At 45.5% G+C, this 19,530-nt stretch overlaps 2 protein-coding genes across 2 annotated transcripts in view; both read left to right on the top strand.

Moving 5' to 3' along the window:
- SELP (selectin P) overlaps positions 1 to 15,719 on the top strand; it is a 33,345-nt gene extending 17,626 nt beyond the window's left edge. The window contains exons 7-14 of the mRNA XM_019647073.1: positions 2,492 to 2,677; positions 7,639 to 7,824; positions 8,373 to 8,582; positions 9,616 to 9,801; positions 10,844 to 10,963; positions 13,379 to 13,409; positions 14,414 to 14,469; positions 15,060 to 15,719. Coding sequence (XP_019502618.1) covers positions 2,492 to 2,677; positions 7,639 to 7,824; positions 8,373 to 8,582; positions 9,616 to 9,801; positions 10,844 to 10,963; positions 13,379 to 13,409; positions 14,414 to 14,468 — 974 coding nt within the window. The 3' untranslated portion in view covers position 14,469; positions 15,060 to 15,719. The remainder of the gene's footprint in view (positions 1 to 2,491; positions 2,678 to 7,638; positions 7,825 to 8,372; positions 8,583 to 9,615; positions 9,802 to 10,843; positions 10,964 to 13,378; positions 13,410 to 14,413; positions 14,470 to 15,059) is intronic.
- A 1,953-nt stretch (positions 15,720 to 17,672) lies between these two features.
- Positions 17,673 to 19,530, top strand: part of F5 (coagulation factor V) — a 55,181-nt gene continuing 53,323 nt past the window's right edge. The window contains exon 1 of the mRNA XM_019647596.1: positions 17,673 to 18,000. Coding sequence (XP_019503141.1) covers positions 17,843 to 18,000 — 158 coding nt within the window. The 5' untranslated portion in view covers positions 17,673 to 17,842. The remainder of the gene's footprint in view (positions 18,001 to 19,530) is intronic.

Genomic DNA, 19,530 nt, shown 5'->3' with positions numbered 1-19,530 from the left:
GACTGAAGGATGGATATATGCTTTTATATTTCCCTTTCATTTTTCCACTCAATGTTTACGTGGTTTTTAGTTACACGTACGGCAAATACTGCTTTTAAAACGCAAGATTTTCATTTATAAAAACTACAGAAACATAAGGAAACAGGGAAATAACAATCCTCTTCAGTACCCCCACTTTCTTGCATGAATTCTTCCACTAGTTCTCCATCCACCCTCCCCTCCACGCAATCAGTATTTTTATGACTCTTAGATGATTCTAATAATACAATTAAATAGGTAAAATACTTGATAATTCTGCGTGGTTGGCCGTGCCTTTTGCTTTGCATGGGCTTTCAACATCTGAGTAAAGGCAGGCAGATGCATGTTTTTCACGGAGAGGGAAACCACTGGCTACGCAGGTCACACACAAGCGCACACGTGCACACGCACCACTGTTAAGTCAGTAAATAAGTGAGTGAATGAATGAACTCAGCAGCACTGGATGTACTTGGTGCTCAGGCAGAGAGAGCATGGCAAGCCACCGCAGCTGGGGTTGGGGACACCTTCCGAGCTGGGTCTGGATGGACCAGGGCGAGGCTTGTGACCTCGTCCCCGCGGCTCTCATCCTGGCTCCACTGAAGCCTGGATACGTTACAAAGTCTGCACAGCTTTGGGGAAGAAGGTGGGGTCCCTGAAGAGGGCTAGCGCAGTGACCCCCTGGGCTATGTGGGGCACAGGTCACCATGCGTTGCCCCATACTGCCCTGCTTGTGGGCATGTCGCAGCAAGGAGGGCGGCATGCACCACAGCTTCCGGTGAGCTTCCAGTCCCCTTCTGCTTTCGGTGCTTTGTTTACTCTGATTGAACTTTCTCCTCTTGTTGCTGGGTGAGTGCTGAGTGAAATACCCACATGTGGGCTGGGCAGGAAGGTGCCGGGAGGGAGGCTTGCAATTCTCTAGCTGTTGTAATACTTCTGAGACAGTGTATCAATTTCCCTTTTCAATGCCCCTCCCATCCCTGTGTACCCACTCCAGCTATCGGAAGGCATGGCCACAGAAGAGCTGGAAACGGACTCCATTGTCACAAGACCTTTCCGATTTGTCCTTACAGATTACAGGCTTCTTGACTTGTCCCTCACCACTCCCCCCCCCGCCCCCGCGTTTGCCCACACACACTGAACACAAAAAAAATTTTCAAGTGGCAGAAAAGAACTAGGTTTTCAGACAAGTTGATCAGATTGGGCGGAATGTGGTTGGAGAGGGGAAGTGATGAAGGGAAGAGAAAGGTATAGAAAATGCTCTCGAAACCTCAGGCAGTTCGTTGGTGGCTGGAGAATGGTTCCAGGCTCAGCCATGCTGCCACGTCCCTGGCCTCAAGCCACTGTCCTGTTCAGTCAGGCCAAACGGTGAAGAAGAAACACCCTAAACCACGTGTTCACTTAGTCTTCATTTTTTAACATCAACATGTTTCATCCGGGTTTTATCGTTTCATTCATTAGCAGAGGGACATCTTACCACTAACATCTGACCCATGACATTTGCTTACAGTATTTTCACTGTGACCCTCGTAAAAATCCTGTGGCCTATGTAATGGTATTCTCCACATTTAAGGGGAAAGATATTGAGGCTCCAAGAGGTTAAGTGACTTGCCAGAAGTCACAGAGCATGGTCTCCAACCCAAGCAAGTCCCTGAGCACCTCAAACTCTACAAGTATAAACTGTGGCAAAGAACTGTGAGATCTAATTTACCTTTTTTTGCAAGTGAACAAGCCGTCATTTGAGGCTGGTCCTTGTCTGTGGGGTGAGACAGGTGGGGAGAGCATTTGCAGGGGGCTATTTATATGAAGTGCCTATGTCGTGTCCATGGTTTTAAAAACATTTTTAAATTTAATTGTTACATATAATTTAATTAACTTATTTTTAAAAATAAAACTAAGGATTCCCTCGAGGCAAGGATTATTATTTTCCCAACTTCATGGATGAAGCCACTGAGGCTCAGAAAACCTTTTGTCCAGAGACACACAGCTAGGGAGTAAGAGAGCCAGGATTCGGACCTAGATTTTTGACACCGCTTGATTGGGGAAAGGAAATTTGGAGGGGAAGGAAAGCATTGTACTCCATTTTCGTATTTCCAATGGCTTATCTTTGTGTTCTGGTAAGGTCAATAGGTCTGTTTCTGATGAAGAAAGTAGTAAGGAAGCAGCCACTTTCACTCCTACCCAGAGGCCACTGAAATGAGCTGCATTGCTCCTTCCAAACAAAGCACCAGCTCTCCTTTAACATCACCCCAAAAGCTCTCCGAGGGTGAGCAGTCCAGGGTGTCAAGCAACTGTGAACTGTTGCTAAGGTTACATGACCTCTAACTGGCGATACAGCACCACCAAATTCAAACAATTGCTTCTAACCAAATGCTGCCCTGTGTGTTAAGGACACACACACACACACACACACACACACTGATTTCAGGTTGCCGAGTTCTAAAATAACCTCTTCTCTCCTCCTCTGCCTTGGTAGCCATTACCTGCACACCTCTGCTAAGCCCTCAGAACGGAACGATGACCTGTGTCCAACCTCTGGGAGATTCCAGCTATAAGTCTACCTGCCAATTCACCTGTGATGAGGGATTCTCTTTATCTGGACCAGAAAGATTGGACTGTACTCCATCTGGACACTGGACGGGCTCCCCACCAATGTGTGAAGGTAGGGTCATTGGTCTGGTTTCTCATGGCTTCTTGGGCAACACTATAAATCAGGGATTGGTGTAAAACTGCCTGGAGCTGAAGGCAACACACTCTCCACCGAGCATGGTAACCTAGACTGAAAGCAGTCTCCCTCCCTCTCTCTCTCTCTCTCTCTCTCTCTCTCTCTCTCTCTCTCTCTTTCCCTCCTTCTCTCTCTCTCTCTCCACAACTTCAGTTAAACATGTCACAGTTTTATAAAGTATTTGCATGTCATAGGGCATTGATGTTTACCAGAATTCTGAAATGATGAGGAAAGGCAGTACCATCTCCATTTTATAGATAAGGAAACAGGTTCAGAGAGGTCAGGTAACTTGTCAAAATTTACACTGTTAGTGAGCGGTGATGCTCAGCTCTGTCACTGGGGCTTTCACTTCCTTACCGAGTCTCTCTCGACTACGCTGTTCATCATTCATCCCTGCATTCGCCCTCGCTGCGCACGCCGAGCCCCAGGCCCTGAACTCATTCAGGGTGGATGTGGTTTCGTCCCAGCCCCTCGAGAATCTCATGGCCTAACCCCTGTGTAGTTCCCCCACTACGTATTATAAGTTGATAAGCTCCTTGAGGGGACTCATAATTGAATTGAAATGTATCACTTACTGGTAATATTGACTCAAGCACAAGCCCTACTGATAGTGAATTATTTGAATCATCAAAGGTGGGGCCTAGATCTTATCAGTCTTTGATTTCCCCAAAGCATCTAGCTGACCCAATACCTAGTATACAGTACCCTCTAAATTAGAAATTTACTGAGTTAATGAATTCATAGCTCATGGTAACTCTCAAAAAGCATCACTGTGCCAATTTGTGGTTCAGTGTACTCAGTAATAACGAGACCAGCAATAGCAGCTCATATTTTTTGCTTGTGTAATAAGAACCAGCTGTTTTGTATACATTATCACCTTCAATTCCCCACAACTATCTGTAACATGGTTATTTTTATCTCCATCTTAAAGATGAAGAAACTGAGGCTGTGAGAGGATAAACAGCAAGCAAAGACCACATAGCTAGGAGATGAGGAGAGCTGGGATCCGAAGCCAGGTCTAGTCTGAGGAAAGGCCAGTGTTTTGACCACCACACCACACTGCCACCCAGTAGCAGGGCTTCTACATCCTGGGCCAGCCGCTCGTAAACTTACTCTTTTCCACTCCCCAGGTTGCAGTTATAACTGCTGACATGAACTTTAGAAAGAGCAGTGCCCAGTGATTAGATGAGACAACATGTTGATAGACATTCATTAGCATTGTATGAAAAACAGTTAAAATATTATTTATTCTTCCATGTGGAGGGAGCGCGAGATTAATATCCCAGGACCTGCATTGCTCTCCCCTCCTTGCCACCATTTTAGAAAGTCACCAGTTTGATTGGTTCCAAAAGGAGAGGGGTGGACCAGGTGACCTCCGGGTCGCTTTCCTAGTCAAGCGTTCTGCAGGTTAAAGGGCATAAAATGCTGCCATCTGCTGTCGAAAAGGTATACTGCAAGCCGCCCGGGGACTAGGACACTCAGGTGACAGCATCGGGCCTGTGCTTCCTCGCGCATCCACCCATTTCTCACACGTTTGTTCCATCGACACTGATCGTGAGCCCTGTTGTCCCACAGGCTGTTTTAAGGCTAAAGAATAAAATATCCCTAGGAATTATCACACTAACGCTTTAAGTCGTATATGCAATCAACACGGTTTTAAATCTGTAAGCTTTGAAGCCCCCATCCCCCCTCACTCCTTCCCAGCCCCCCTTTCTCCATGAGAAGAGGCGTTTGCCTCCCTCCCTGCAGGCCCAGCGCTGCCCAGTGTCCAGAACCAACCCTGACCATGGTTTTAGTCAACGAGGGGCCTCACAACTGTCTGCTGTGTCAGAGCCTGATCTTGGGCTCTGGCTTTTATAATACCTGTGTTTCCACCTCAGTCTCCATTTTTTTTCTTTCTTCACTCCAACATTTCTCTGACTCCAAGGGGGTTTAAAGTTTGAGTTTAGAACAGCCAACCTATATTTATTAGTTCCACCCTATCTTCTTTCCCCAAAATTCTCAACAAAACTTTATTCAACTCAAGTAAAAAGAGACAATAAAAAGCAACAGGGGGGCCGGCCGAGTGGCTCAGTTGGTTAAGAGCTCGCTCAAGAGTTTGAGCTCTGAGCAACAGCGGTTCAAGGCCAGCCCGAGCTGAGCAGCCNCCAGCCCGAGCTGAGCAGCCGCTGAGCTGCCAATAGGAAGCAGGATGGCTCAGCAAAAAAAAAAAAAAAAAAAAAAAAAAGCAACAGGGAAGAGTACACTAAATCCATTGAAGATACTATAAACCAATATGTTGTAAGTTGATGGAGCAGTGCCAGTGACACAAACATCCATGAATTCACCTGCAATCATATACACCTACTTCCAGAATTACAGAGAAACACCAGGAAAGACCCTTATGGTAGACAGCTCTGCCTTGGGAATCCATGAATACAGAGCGCTAAACATGTGATCAAAGCAACCCTTATCTGTCCTCTGTTTCTCTTCCAGTTCTTCAATTTTGAGTAAAGTTTTACAAGAGGCTCTAGGCTATGACCACTTTTAAAAGTTACTCACAGAGATCATTCCTTCATCAAAATCTCTTCCTCTGCCTGCACCAGGCCCCTCCACTTCAACACCTTCCTTGGTAGATCCACAAATTTAATTCAGCCCGTGTTTGCTGGGTGCCCACCAGAAGCCACATCTGGGTGAGGCTTCCATAAACCTCAGCAACGCTGCCTCTCAAACAGGGAAACCTGCTTCCTTACATGACGCAAAGTCAAACCCTTAGCGTTATTTAGAGGCCTTTGGTTGGACAAGGTTGGTTTTTACATAAGAGGGTCCAGAGGCTTTCACAGATACACAAGGCTGTATCTATAACCTTGGCAGAGCAGCACTGACAAAGTTGAGACCTAAGGAGTGTCTCCCAGTGGACTGAACGCTGTCGTCATTTCTCTGTATACTAGGGGTCACTTCCATCCATTTTTTCAAATAGTAGCTCATCTTGGTTCTTTTCAAACCAGGTAAAAGTATTTGTAAGAAGGCATCCAAATTAAATTGTGCTCACTAACTTCGTTCATTTGACAAATATTTTTAGAAGCCCTCTACTATGGCTCAGTCCCTGGTCCCTGGAATACAGTGTTGGAAAGCGCTGACAAGGTCCCCCCACTCTCAGGCAGCTGACATTACGCATCTTTTTGGGCTTAATTATGAAGTCCTGGGAGATTCTTAAAAAGTTATTTTAGTGAGAATGTTCATGGATGATTTAATGTCTATGACTTACAACAATAGATATATTTAATAAATGTTTGATAAATGGAACTGATCTGCCAGATATGAACTTATCAATTACTCAAAAATCTGAGAGTACTGAACTGAAATTCAGTATGTTACTTTGGCTTTCAGAATGGATTCATGCAATAAGGATACACAATCCTTCAGTGAACAGCCTGACACTGAAAAACATATAAGCCAGTATATAAAAGCCAAGCATATTGCTTTTGTTTCTTTTTTTTCTTTTAATTAAAACTTATTGGGGTGACAATGGTCAACAAAACTACATAGGTTTCAAGTATACAATTCTGTAATATATCATCTATCTATTGCATATGTGCTCACCCCCCAGAATCAGTTCTCCTTCCATCACTGTATATTTGATCCCTTTTACCCTCATCTACCACCCCCCTCCCCACCTTACCCTCTGGTAACCACTAAACTGTTGTCTGTGTCTATGAGTTTCAGTTTTCCATGAGGCCGTGCATAGGACTTCAAGAAGTGATTGTTTGTTTGTTTGTTTGTTTGTTTGCTTTTTAAAGCAAAATGAGCCTTACCTGACGAAGGCATTGCTTTCAGAACAGCGTTGGATTTAAAGAAAGAATAGTCACTCAGTTTGTCAATAACCCTATATTTGTTGCTAGATAATAACCTTATGTCTGAGAATTTAATGGGGAGCTAGACATGATGCCAAGAGAAATATATAACTGCAATCATATATAAAAGCAATTTGTGAGGGAAATGGTAAATAAATTAAAATTTTATTCGTCCACTTGGCAAATGGTGGTTGAGCACCACCTGGAATCCTACTGTGTGGACCGCGGGACACACAGAGATTTGCAGTTCTTGGGTTTTAGGAGCTTTCCATCTAGTAGCAGAGGGAAGAAATGGCATCTGACATGACAGCATATGTGTGCAAACAGAAAGCTGATGTGCTCCGAGAAGACCTCAGGCTGCGGTGGCCAGCAGGGGCTTTGGAGAGGCCACGTTCAGCTGGATCCTAGGGGGTGGGTGCGATTTCATTCGGGGGAAATAGAAAGGAAATCAGGGCACAGTGTAAGCCCAGAACCAGAGGGAATAACCCCCGACGTCAGCTCGGGAAATTCCCAGGAACGGATCTAGCTTGGCTGGGAGGCTCTGAGCTTTCCTGCACCGTGGTGCTGTGCTGGGAAGAAACAGCCTGGGAAGGAAACTGTAGGACAGAAGATGGCCACTGCAGTTCTAGATGGGTGGGATTTGAGGAGATGGCAGCACACCTAAGAGGTAGCAGTCTCTGGCAGAAGTGAAATCCTGGACTGCACTCATACAGATGGGATAGTGGGAGCCGAGGGAGGCGCCGAGGGGGCCGCCAAGGTGTGCAGGGCAGAAGGTATACAGGCAAGAAGGGGAAACAGCTCTCAAGTGTGGCTGCTTCAACCCTAGACCTCTTCATTGTGTGTCTTCTACCTGTACTGCCCTCACCAAGCCCCCCATCCCTTCTCCTGCCCCCTGTAGTAAGTGATCTGCCATATTGATTGTGGAACACCTGCTGCCTAGCAAAACACCTGGCACTGTGGATGCTCAATAAATATTTGTTGAATACATGAATGAATGAACTTGGTGCGAAACAAAGCTTCTGGATAAACGTGAAGATTGTGACATTTTTAAATTTGATTCTGCAGCCATCAGGTGCCCAGAGTTATCTGCCCCAGAGCGGGGAAGTCTGCATTGTTCTGACGTTCATGGAGAATTCAACGTTGGCTCCACCTGCCAATTCTCGTGTCACAAGGGCTTTAAGCTGGAGGGGGCCAACAATGTTAAGTGCACAGCTTCTGGAAGATGGACAGCACTGCCACCCACCTGTGAGGGTAATGTAGTACACATCCACTAGGGCAGCCTTTCTGGAAATTTCTTCCACAATAGTAACAAATAGCTCTTACTATGTGGCAGGTTTATATTATATTATATTATATTATATTATATTATATTATATTATATTATATTATATTAATTATTATAATTATTATTATTATTGCACTAATTCTTGTTATGAAATAGGGTCCGGGGAGCATAGAGCATGGATTTTAAAAATGTGTAGGGAGCAACAGGACTCTTTTTTATATTTGTGAATAAAAGATATATTGATTCTTAAGCAGAAATTTTCCTTCATAACTCTGGCCTCTTTGTCTCAAAGAATTTTATTGGGTTGAGGGACTGGGCTCCATCGCTTCATTGCGAGGAGAGAGTCCAGGGGTGGAGTCGCTGGTCCAATTTTTCAAATCAAGGAATTGAAGTAGAGAGAAGTCCTCTTTCTGCGTAGGAAAGGGGCGCAAGGCAGTTATTCCACGACAGTCCTAACTCTATTATGCTCCTTTTAATCGGAAGCTCTCTAAATTGAAACATTTTCTCACAACAGGTATAGCACCAGCTCCTACTGCAGAGGTGCGATGCCCAGCCCTTCTCACTCCCGGCCAGGGAACAATGTCCTGTAGGCATCGACTGGGGATCTTTGGTTTGAACACCACTTGCTACTTTGGATGCAAAGCAGGGTTCACACTCCTGGGAGACAGTGCTCTCAGATGCAGGCCGTCAGGACGATGGACAGCAGTAACGCCAGCCTGCAGAGGTAATAACGTGAAAGGAGGCAGCAGGTCTGACGCTAACTTCTGGTGGGCGCACATGCTAGTCATTGTACCTGCCTGTTGCCATCCCGCCCAGCCCAATGACCACCTCAAGGGTCAGCTCCTCCATGAAATCCACACCAATCCCAATTAGAAGAAGAGGCGGCAAGCACCTCATTCTCCCCTTTCTTGTGTCACAAGCTAACGCCCTGGTACTCAAAGACCTAAGAGAGAAAACATGTGTAAATGTGCAATGATGTGTTAGAACAATAAGCATGCTCAGCATGAAACCAGCTGCATGAATTATGAAATACAGGTTGCAATTCTATTAATCACGTGACCGTGTACACATCCATATTTTAATAACTGGAGCCTAAATGAAAAGACGAAGTACATGAGGTGCTCCCGAAGAGCTCTCACCCTACCCATGAAGCATATGTCGCTTTCGTCTTTGTATTCCCCACAAAGCAGAGCACGGTGCTTTGCAAATGGCACTATTGCCCAACCATGTTCATTTGAATTAAACTTAATTTCCTGCGCTTTGGTTTCCCATCCACAAATTAGGGAGACTAACCTGAAGTTCCCTGAAAAATAGTTTAAAGAGGGTAGTGGTCTCTACTTCTTTCAGACTTCCAGAGTCCAGCTATGTCGAATACTGACTAAATATTTTAATAAACATGTGCTGACATGCCAGCAAATTGCCAACCATTGTAACAATAACTTTCAGAACAGTATTTTTGAGAAGGAAAATGTTATAAATAGTGTTTTTGTAGACAAGATCGATCAGTCCCTTAGCAGGTATTTTTTGGACGCTGCTACCTGTCCACCCCACTTCTTTGGCCACCATTCTCTGAGTGGATGTCCTAATACATGTGACGTTGGCAGAGCTTGAGTGAATGTCAGAAGTGGCTCATCTCCTTTCTGGCCTGTTCTGTTCTACCTCATCCATTGGCAAGGCTAGCCAGGTTACAACTGAAACCATAGTCTCCTTTACTGTCACTCTACATGTTTGTTTTTCCTGCTTTCTTTCTTCCTCAGCTGTCAAATGCTCCAAGCTGCACATTACTGAGCCAATACGGATGAACTGCTCCAACCCCTGGGGGAATTTCAGCTATGGGTCATCCTGCACCTTCCACTGTCCGGAGGGTCAGCTGCTGAATGGCTCAGTGAGAACGGCGTGCCAAGAGAATGGCCAGTGGTCAGCTGCCATGCCAACCTGCCAAGGTATATTTTTCACATTGTTAGGAAGTCACGCTCGGAAAAATAAGAAAAGCAGTGTGCTTTCTCTGTGTGTTTCTGACAGTGGTCCCACTTTCCATCACTGGGTTCCCCTGCATTTACGTGTTTCACACGATTCAAGCAGAATCTTTCCTTATCAGAGCAGAGGGAATGAAAATCAGTGACTCTGTGCACATGGTCACCACACCTGTTTCAGAGCTCAGATTTGTGAAATGAACCCTCTCATGTCTTTAAAGTGTGTGGGTCATACATCCTGAAGTTCCAAAATGCTTTCAGCTGGAGGTCATTTCATGCAGATTCCCAATTTATCTCAGGAGAACTCTGTTCACCTCACACCTCTATAAACACCAGAGGTCCTCCTTAATGAAGTGCCATCTGTGTGTAAGGTTTGCTGCATCCATCCATCTTTCTTAGTTTCTTTTCATTTTTTTCCTCGATAGCAGCGGTTCTCAACCTTCCTAATGCTGTGACCCCTTAATACAGTTCTTCATGTTGTCGTGACCCCCAACCATAAAATTATTTTCGTTTGCTACTCTATAACTGTAATTTTGCTACTGTTATGAATCGTAATGTAAATATATTTTTGTTTTCCGATGGTCTTAGGCGACCCCTGTGAAAGGGTCGTTCGACCCCCAAAGGGGGTTGCGACCCACAGGTTGAGAACCACTGCTCTATAGCTTGTCATGACTACTTTTTGTTTTATAACTCTCTTTGATTGCAAAAAAAAAAATTACCCATGGTTTATTTTATTTGCCCAAACTTCCGTTTTTGTGTCTTCCATTCAATCATGTAACTCCTTGTATTAAGTCCTTACCATAACTCCTCTGGAAATTATGTTTGATATTTAAGCATTAGGGGCGAAACATGGTTTTTATGACCCTCTCTGATGCCAGGCTGTTGGCACGGCGAGGACCTTTGGTGAGCCTACCTGATCTCACGTCTTAGAATTCTTAGCACCCTTCTGGGAGCAGGACAGCCTTTCACACAGCACATGCCTAAGTCTTACATGTGTGTGTTTGCTTTACAGCGGGGCCACTGACCATCCAGGAAGCCCTGACATACTTTGGGGGAGCAGTGGCTTCTACGACAGGTTTGGTGATGGGTGGAACACTCCTGGCTCTGCTGAGAAAGCGTTTCAGACAAAAAGGTAAAGAGGAGAGTCTTCTCCTTGTTTTTTTCTTTGATGTGATTTGGGGTGGGGTGGTGAAAGCACTTCAGTTGTTCATGTTTGAAACTCAGGTCGTGAGGAATGATCTTGAGAACTGACTGCCCATCAGAATCACCTTCATAAAAACATAGGGAGACTCCATAATAAAAAAATTTTTTTAAAAAGGGGGAGTCTGGAGATGGGCCTGGAAAGCTGGATTTGTCACACACACACCCGGCCCCATCCATATGCGCCTCGGCATTTGGGGGGCCTCTGGGCTGGGTAACCTTAGTCATCACCAAAGCTAATTAAAATAGCGTTGTGCTGCTCTCCTTCACGCGTTCGCTCCACCACTCTTTCATGCATCAGTCACTCATGGACCAACTGTGTTAGGTAGAGGGACCCCGAATGATGGTCCCTGATATTAAGGCAAGTATAATCCAGGAGGGGAGACACACACATGAAATCAAGGCTAATATTGAAATGTAATACTGTGCTAGGACACAAATATAACCTGAGTATCGCTAGAACACAAAATCGAGGTGTCCCAACCAGACTGATAGGTCAGAAGGGGCCTTTTAAGCTTAACTGTGAGGAATAGGAGTGATTTTGACAAGGAAAAAAAGAGCGGAAACAGGGTTCCTGTGGAGAGAATGGTGCGTGGAAAGCAATAAGAGGGCGCGGCAGCTGGGAGAGTGCTGTGTGCAGCCGTGCAGCGCGGCTGAACCACAAAAGGCCTGTGGAGGAGCCAGAAAAGCAGCGAGAGGTGTGGGGAGCTGCTGTTTTATTCATGACTTGGTGTGCAACGCTAAGAGACATGTGTGCGCTCATGCAAACGTGTGGAGCAAGGGTAGGATGTAAGCGGGCGAGTGACCAAAGTGGACGAAGACCCGGTAAGGGAAGCTGTGCTTATCAGGCTGTTCACGTAAAAGAACGCCAGCCTAGGAACAAAAGAGGGGAACCACTTCTTTAGGGCTGAAACCCCCTTTCCCTGTCTGCCCCACATGCTTAGCCTGTCCGTAGGTTCAGAAACTTTGTTTAATAAGCTAGCGGGGTTTTTCTTACTCATTCCTCATGGGAAGTAACCAGGGGCATCAGAGGGGTCGGGGATGCGCAAATCCAGAGGGGCTCTGCCAGAAGTCCATGACACGGTTGTCATGGAGTTGAGGAGTTTCAACACCTATCCGTAACAGCTCAGGGCAGAGCCGCTCGCTCCTTACCCGGGTGCTCGGTCCACTTCCAAAGCCACCATTGCGCTGGGGCTGGTTTTCTAAAGTTCCTTCATGTTCTCTCCTGGGAACGCGGGTGAGTAGGACAATAAACAAAGAGTGACACTGTTTAAACACCCTGGAGCCACCACCAGCCCCTCCATGCAACATTTGGGGTCGCTTAACCAAATCTGGGAGGCAGAGGCAACAGCTCCTGGGACTCGGATCCTGATCTTCATAAGCATGCGTGGATTACACTGTCCCTGCGTTTCCCCCAAGTTCTTTCTTTAGATTTAAGACATTTTTAGGAAGCCCTCTGAACCAGGAACAGGGACCAGCAGCTACTATCTTTACTAATGAATAAATTCATTTGTGAGGATGGGTAATTTTCCCCTTGTCCTGTCCCAATTTGATTGTAAACTTTCTTGGATTCTGTGGTCAAATAATTGGGAAAAGCTGCCTACTATGTCCCTCTCCTGCAAATCCAAAAGGCACATTCATTATCACATTAAAGGCTCAATAATGCCCTGTAATAAATATACTTGTTCACATTTATTTAACCTAATATTGTAAAATATTTTTAGCCAGGACACACTTCAACTGACAGGCCTGCTGCCATATTTTAAGTGTCCTACTCAGAGTTCATGGTTTGGATTAGACAGGAGGCCCCTGATCACATGTGTCACCAGGGAGGGAAAACGCCACTGTTATGTTGGTATGGATTTGTTCATTGGGGCTCAGCTTGACCAACTGATAGCTGAGGGAATGTGACACAGGATACCGGACTGTGAGGGGGCCTCAAAGACACAGGAAAGTGAGGGGACCTCAAAGGCCAAAGAAATGGGTTTCGAGAACCAATGATCTGAACAACAACCAGAAATAGCCAAGAAGCCAAAGGCAGGGGCCAGACACAGGAGAAGATGCTGTTAGTAAAAAGCAAGAGGAGAAAGATGAGAGGACTCTGGGTTACACATTGTCAAATGTTTAGTTAAGCCTAAAACAGGCTCTACCGCTCAGGGGGAGAGTGTTCCCAACACACCCCTGATAAGGAACCCATCTGAAAAACCAGTCCACCTGCTGACTGCCCACTGGCTTTCCCCAATACTTCCCACCACGGATGACCTTTCTCTTTTATCTCGTGTTTTGTTTTTTGTGTGTGTTTTTTTTCCTTTTAAACCAATCATTTGTGTCTTCTTGCTTGTTTCAGATGATGGGAAAAGCCCCTTGAACCCTCAAAGGTAAGATGAAACTGTTTTATGATGGAGTACATTCTTCTAGTTTGACTTTTTAATTCACTGTAACATGTCAGGGTGATTATACATAACGCCCCTTTTTTTGCAACAAATCTTTTACAATGTCCCCTTCCATAATTCTGGTAATATATCCTATCACCATGTTTTTAAAAATCAGTGTGCCCTAATTATACATAAAGGAGAAATAAAAGGGAAAGGGACTTATAATAGAAACAGAATCCTAAAGCTGGCGCACTGCACTAGAAGATGCCATGAGTTCATCCAAGGCTTGCATCTTTGGGTAGAATCTCTATGAAGCCAGCAGTCACAGGGACCAACCGACAGGGGTATTGTATCAGTGACGCCAACAGCATCATAAGCATGGCCAATCTGATTCCCTACAATCATCAACAACTCCCATCAAGAGTGGGAAATCCCATTATAATCGTCCCTCCGTTCACATGACAACTGCATTTTAAAAGATGGGAAAAAAACCCAAAAACTTAACCATGAAGTTCCAGGCTCAGAAATTTTTTCACCTACATAAGTACTAAGTAGATATTCTCAAGGTGTATGGCGTGTAGGACAATTCTTTTCATCCATGCCTGTTACGACATTCAGCGCCTGGTCCCTGCCCATTAAGGTCAACAGAACACCTGATCATTATGAAAAATCAAAAAACGCCTGTAGGGGGCAGTACTGCCACTCTGTGAAAACTACTGCCAACTGTAAGGACTTCCTCTCCCCAGACAGGCTGTAGCCCCATAAGGGCATGGCAGGTATTCAGTCCCTAAAGTATCAGCAATAACTTAACTTGGGCGTAAGGGACAATGCAAATTTCCCAGAGCTTGTAAGTGGGACCTGAAAACTCTCCTTGGCATTTCCCCTTCCTCTTTGCAAGCAGAATTCTGGGGGTGGGTGGCGGCCCATGGTCCTGGATGAACTTGTGCTGGATTGTGGCCAAGGACCAAGCGTCCAAGGCGGCTCACCTTTGTGTTTCTGTTCTTTAGCCACCTGGGAACATATGGAGTTTTTACAAATGCTGCATTTGATGCTAACCCTTAAGGTAAGTTATCTATGAAGATATTTTTAAAGAAAATCGGACAGAAAGGGGAAAGGGGAAAGATATAAAACTTGTCTTTTCTTTATACAATTGTGAGTTAAATTTTAGAGCATGTATTAAGTGTTAAAGCCATGAAGGGGACTGTTGGCATAGGGCACGGGTATGGCAGTAGAGTGACAGACAGCAGAAAGTGAGTTCATGTGAGGCTCTCCTTTGCCTCCAGAGGAGAAAGGTCCTAATAAGACCTAACTTACTTCCGGATGTTTGACATCCCCATTAATGGCTGCTAGGTGGTACTGACACAGGCTTGATAACCAGAAATCACGACTGCTGCAGAAATTGTACAGACTTCATGGAGCCAATCCCCTATAGCCTGCTGGGAAAATAAAAATAACCTGACACCTTCCCCCTCCCAAAGAGCTCAGTGAGCAGTTGAGTTTCCTAAGAAAGGTAGCCTAGATGGCAGAGTACCTGGAATCTAGAAAGAGATTATACTGATCCTCAGGGGATACTAGATAGGATGAGCGTGTTTGTTCTCGCGTGTATTTTTTAAGGGAATATCATCATTTTCTTTTCTTTTGGCTCATTTTCAGAGAGCTGTCCTTCTCTTGGTCACCTCACCCAACCTCTCAGGATTCTATTGTTGAATATCAGGCTTCCTGCTAGACTTGACTTTAACTGGAGTGGATCTGCTGCAGTTTTCTGTAAATATCTTTTGAATCAAAGACATGGAATTTCCTTTAGATTAGCTCTGGACCAGAGCAGAAGGATTATGCCACAAGCCCAGACTCCCCCACTCACCACCCCTTCCTGCTCCGCCTCTCCACTTCCTCCAGCACAGGCCCAGCGTGAAATATTTCTGCAGTGGTCTGTGGGCTCTGCCCTGGCTGTCACTTGAAAGCCTAATTAGCCAGAGACTGGAACGTCTGACTCACCAAGAGACCAGACTGTGGAGAAATAAAAATGCCTGTTTTTGGACCGGCGGAAGGCATCCTCTACTTTGTTGGAAGGCACGCTGTGTCTCTGACGTGAGGGAATTTCTGTAAGATCTCCGGGGTCTCCGAAGCTGCTGTTTATGAAGCCTGTGAGACCTCTGCTGTGGAAGCTTCCAGAAAGGCCTCTGGATGGCACCAGAAGCTGCAGGAGACCGAGCATCAAGACAGGAAGGCACATGTCACTGTGCAGAGTCCCTCCCCCCATCACGCTCCCCCAAAAGACCCAAAGACCAATATTCAAATGTGTAATTAAAAGGATTCCCCCCAAATGGCATGTTCCATGATTTGATGTTTTGTTTAATAAGGTGTGTGTCCATCACTTTGCCTACATCCACGTGATACACACTTACTATTGTCCTCATCACAGCTCTACCCTTCAGTCAGTCAGCAAGTGTATGTAGTGTCACCTTCGCACAAGGAGCAATTCAGGGGGGCTGAAAGAGCCTTCATCGCCCACATGTCTGACAGCGAAGAAGAGATGCTTTTCATGTTCTTTATATCACACGTCTCATAAGCAGGTTGTTGAAAGTTACACAGTAAAGTTATCCAGAACTAAGGCAAAAATACAGCACCAAACAATATGGCTACCTTGTCTCTGAAATGTGAGACAATGTACATGCCATGCAGACTGAATGACACATAGGTAAACATGCAAAGAAAAATGGTGAAACAGACTAACTAAAGGTCATGAGAATTTTGGTAGCAACCTTGGGATTTAGGGACACAATGGACACAATGCTTTTTTTTATTTTTTTAGCTGAGCCATCCCGCCACCTGTTGGCAGCTCAGCTTGGGCTGGGCATCAAACCACTGCTTCTCAGAGCTTGTACTCTTGAGCGAGCTCTTAACCAACTGAGCCACTCAGCCGGCCCACACAATGCTTTTTAAAAGGTTTTTTTCTGATATACTGCCAAGAGCACCTCTGACTGCCAATCGCTGGCCCAGGTATTACAGGATGACGATTAGCATCCTGAGTCAGAATCTCCATTTCGTAAAAGCTTTCCAGAGAATTTGGAAGGTTTCCTAGCAGGTACTGGAGATCCAGGAGTAAAGCACTGTCCTGCTCCGGAATAGTTTATAATCCCAAAGTCATCAACGTGAGCGTATTATTTGAACAATGTTGTAGGAGTTCAGAGTGGAAAAGTCCACGTGAGCCCAGGATCAAGGATACAGGTAGGACTCCCACTGGACTTTAAAGAGTGGACAGCGATGAGGAAGAAAATTTTGAGTTGACAGAACAATGTCAGCAGAGGAGCAGAGACGGAAGCTTGTGTGTAGGGGGAGGAAGCTGTTGAGGCCTGACATCACTGTGACCTCATGGGAGGGGCCAGGTGACAATGTATTGACTCCACTGAACAAATCCTAAGACAGAAGCTTGGAGGCATATAGATTCAGGGACTCCAAGACAGGTCACCACGATGCTTCAGACAATACAATTCTCAGACTCTCTGTCAATAGCAAAACAAGATCTTACGGCAGTGTGGAGCAGGCCGAGTCCCCAAGAAACACAGGGGGCGCTGGAGGCAGGAAAAACACACGCGTAGTAATATACACGATGCGCTCAGCGCTTTCCAGCTGCTAGGAGTTATACACTTTACAGTATTAGTTTATCCGCCCAACAACCCTATCACAGATAACTATTATTATCATCCCTATTGTGTAGATGCCAAAACTGAGCTCCAGAGAGGCTGAGTAACTTACCCACCACCATACAGCTTGTGAGCGGGACTGAAACCTGTCCGATTTGCTCAGCCACACTCTAAGCCTTCTGCTGTGCTGGCCACAGGCCCTTGTCTAGACGGAACTGTGCTGGGTAGAAGTGCCCAGGCCCACAGCCCCGGCTTCCTCGCCACCGGAAAACACAATGTTTCTGTGCCAGTGACAGTGCACATCGCCCTTTCCCTCAGATTGGGAAAGTGGTGTCACAAGTGTGGACTCTGCCCCAGAAGGTTTTAGGGAGGGTGGTGAGGGGCCGCTGGTGCAGCAGCTTAACGGGCGGATGAGCAGGGACACAGTTTTGCCCGAGGTTTGGGAATCGCTGGGCACTGCCCACCTGAGCACAGCCTCTGAGCTCCGCCCTTTCTTCACCTATAGTCAAACAGGCGCTCATCTGCTTCCTCTCCCTAATACCCCTTGTCACCGGGGCAGTGACGTAGCCAACCCAAAGCCTGGGAAGGCCCTGGGAGGAGGCGGGGACAGCCCCGGGCTGCAGCGGTGCTTTGGGGAGCTGCACGGAAGGAGGACACTGCCACCCGCAGCCTCCCGGAGCTCACTGCAGCTGGGACAGCAGACCTCCAGCAGCACGGGGCGCAATCGCGGCTTGAGGGGATCCCTGCCCAGGTCCTGGGGTGGTGGCGGTGGGCAGCAGCACGGAAGGAACCATGTTCGCAGGCTGCCCACGCCTCTGGGTCCTGGTGGTCCTGGGCTGCAGCTGGGCAGGCTGGGGGAGCCGGGGGGCCGAAGCAGCGCGGCTGAGGCAGTTCTACGTGGCTGCTCAGGGCATCACCTGGAACTACCGCCCTGAGCCCGCAAACCAGAGGTAAGGCAGGTGTGGTGCCCAGATGGCTTCTCTATGGGGCATAATCTATTTCTGTTAGAGAACATTCCCTTTGCAATTCCATGGCTTTTTTTTTTAACATCAGGTAAGTAAATATAATTAATAGAAGGGGATAACAAATAAAATAAACTTGGTAGATGCTAATTTTTGCCTCCAATAATAGTTTATCATTCTGAGGATACAGAAAACACTCAGTTTGACTGGCTAGGTGCTGCTTTCAAGAATTTGTTGTTAACACGGTTTTGTTAGTTTTCTTAGTATGATTCATTGTTGGTTTAATATATTGATTGATTCCAAAGCACCTGGCACCCACACACCGTCGTTAGCCCTTCTGCAAACTCCTGTTCCAGTATTTTAGTAATCTCGCATTTTTATGGAACTTCTAGTTATATATCATTGATTCCACTTTGTACATAGCTTCGTCTTCTGAAACTAAAGGTGTAGCCCTTGTATTTTATTATAAGCAGATTATTCAATAACAATTGCCATGATTTTGTTGTTTTCTTATAAATGACTTTCAAAACATCATCGGTCTATAAAAATGCAACATTTTTGTTCTTTCTCTTTTTTTTCTGTTTTGTGTGACACTTCATTTTTCTCCCATACTTAATCACTTCCTGGAAGATGGTCTACCCTGGCTATTTTGGTGGGGTCTCTGTTAAGCTTCTTTGAGTTGCAAACCATTTTTTCCTAACGAGAGGCTAAAAATAAAACTTCCCAGAAACCAGAAAAATTATAGGATCTACTCAGTATTTCCAGTTGGTTATATTTTGACTTGTTTTAATGGTAAGCCTCTTCAGTGTGACTCAATTTTTAAAAACTTAACATTACACTTGAAAGGATTGTGAAATGTGTGTTCCTCTTTTACAATTACAAACCGATCTACCAAGAAACATTGTAATATTGTAAGAGCCTTTTAACATTAACCCTTTTAAAAATTTCTTTGTAACTGGGTTATTTTGGGGAGCATTTACATACTCTCTTGGTCTTGTAATAATAAGAAATCCCTCTTTAAAAAAATCATTTTAAATATTGCATTTCAAGCTGATAATCTAGGTCACACCCACGCCCTCAGGGAACTGCCATGAACTAAAACCCCAAGGAAAACAAGTCTTTCCAACACTAGTCTTTCCTGCTCCTGGGTAGAACCAATTTGGTTGCTGGCTTTCCTGTGGCCCACTGTGCTTATGCTTGGAAGTGTGATCTTTCTGCCATAGTTAACCCTGAAAAAAACATGCAGGAAACTGGAGGCAGAGTCACACAGGTAAAAAGCCTGACTCACATGGTGAGGCCGTAGGGAGCCATGATGGAGTGTCCCAACCCCTCACTCTGGGGCTGAGTCCAGAATTTTGGGAAGAGTCATTCCTCTGGTGTCAGTTATTGAGTGAAAACCACAGAATGAGACTCCAGACAACTCTTGATATTTTTGAGCCACAAATCATGTCATTTCTCTCTAGTACTTTCATGTGAGAAGTCTAACCTGCTTAAATGAAGAACTTGTTCGAAATTGTC

Source organism: Hipposideros armiger, unplaced genomic scaffold, assembly GCF_001890085.2.
Source record: "Hipposideros armiger isolate ML-2016 unplaced genomic scaffold, ASM189008v1 scaffold_6, whole genome shotgun sequence".
Taxonomy (NCBI): Eukaryota; Metazoa; Chordata; class Mammalia; order Chiroptera; family Hipposideridae; genus Hipposideros; species Hipposideros armiger.
This window is presented reverse-complemented; position numbering and strand designations above follow the sequence as displayed.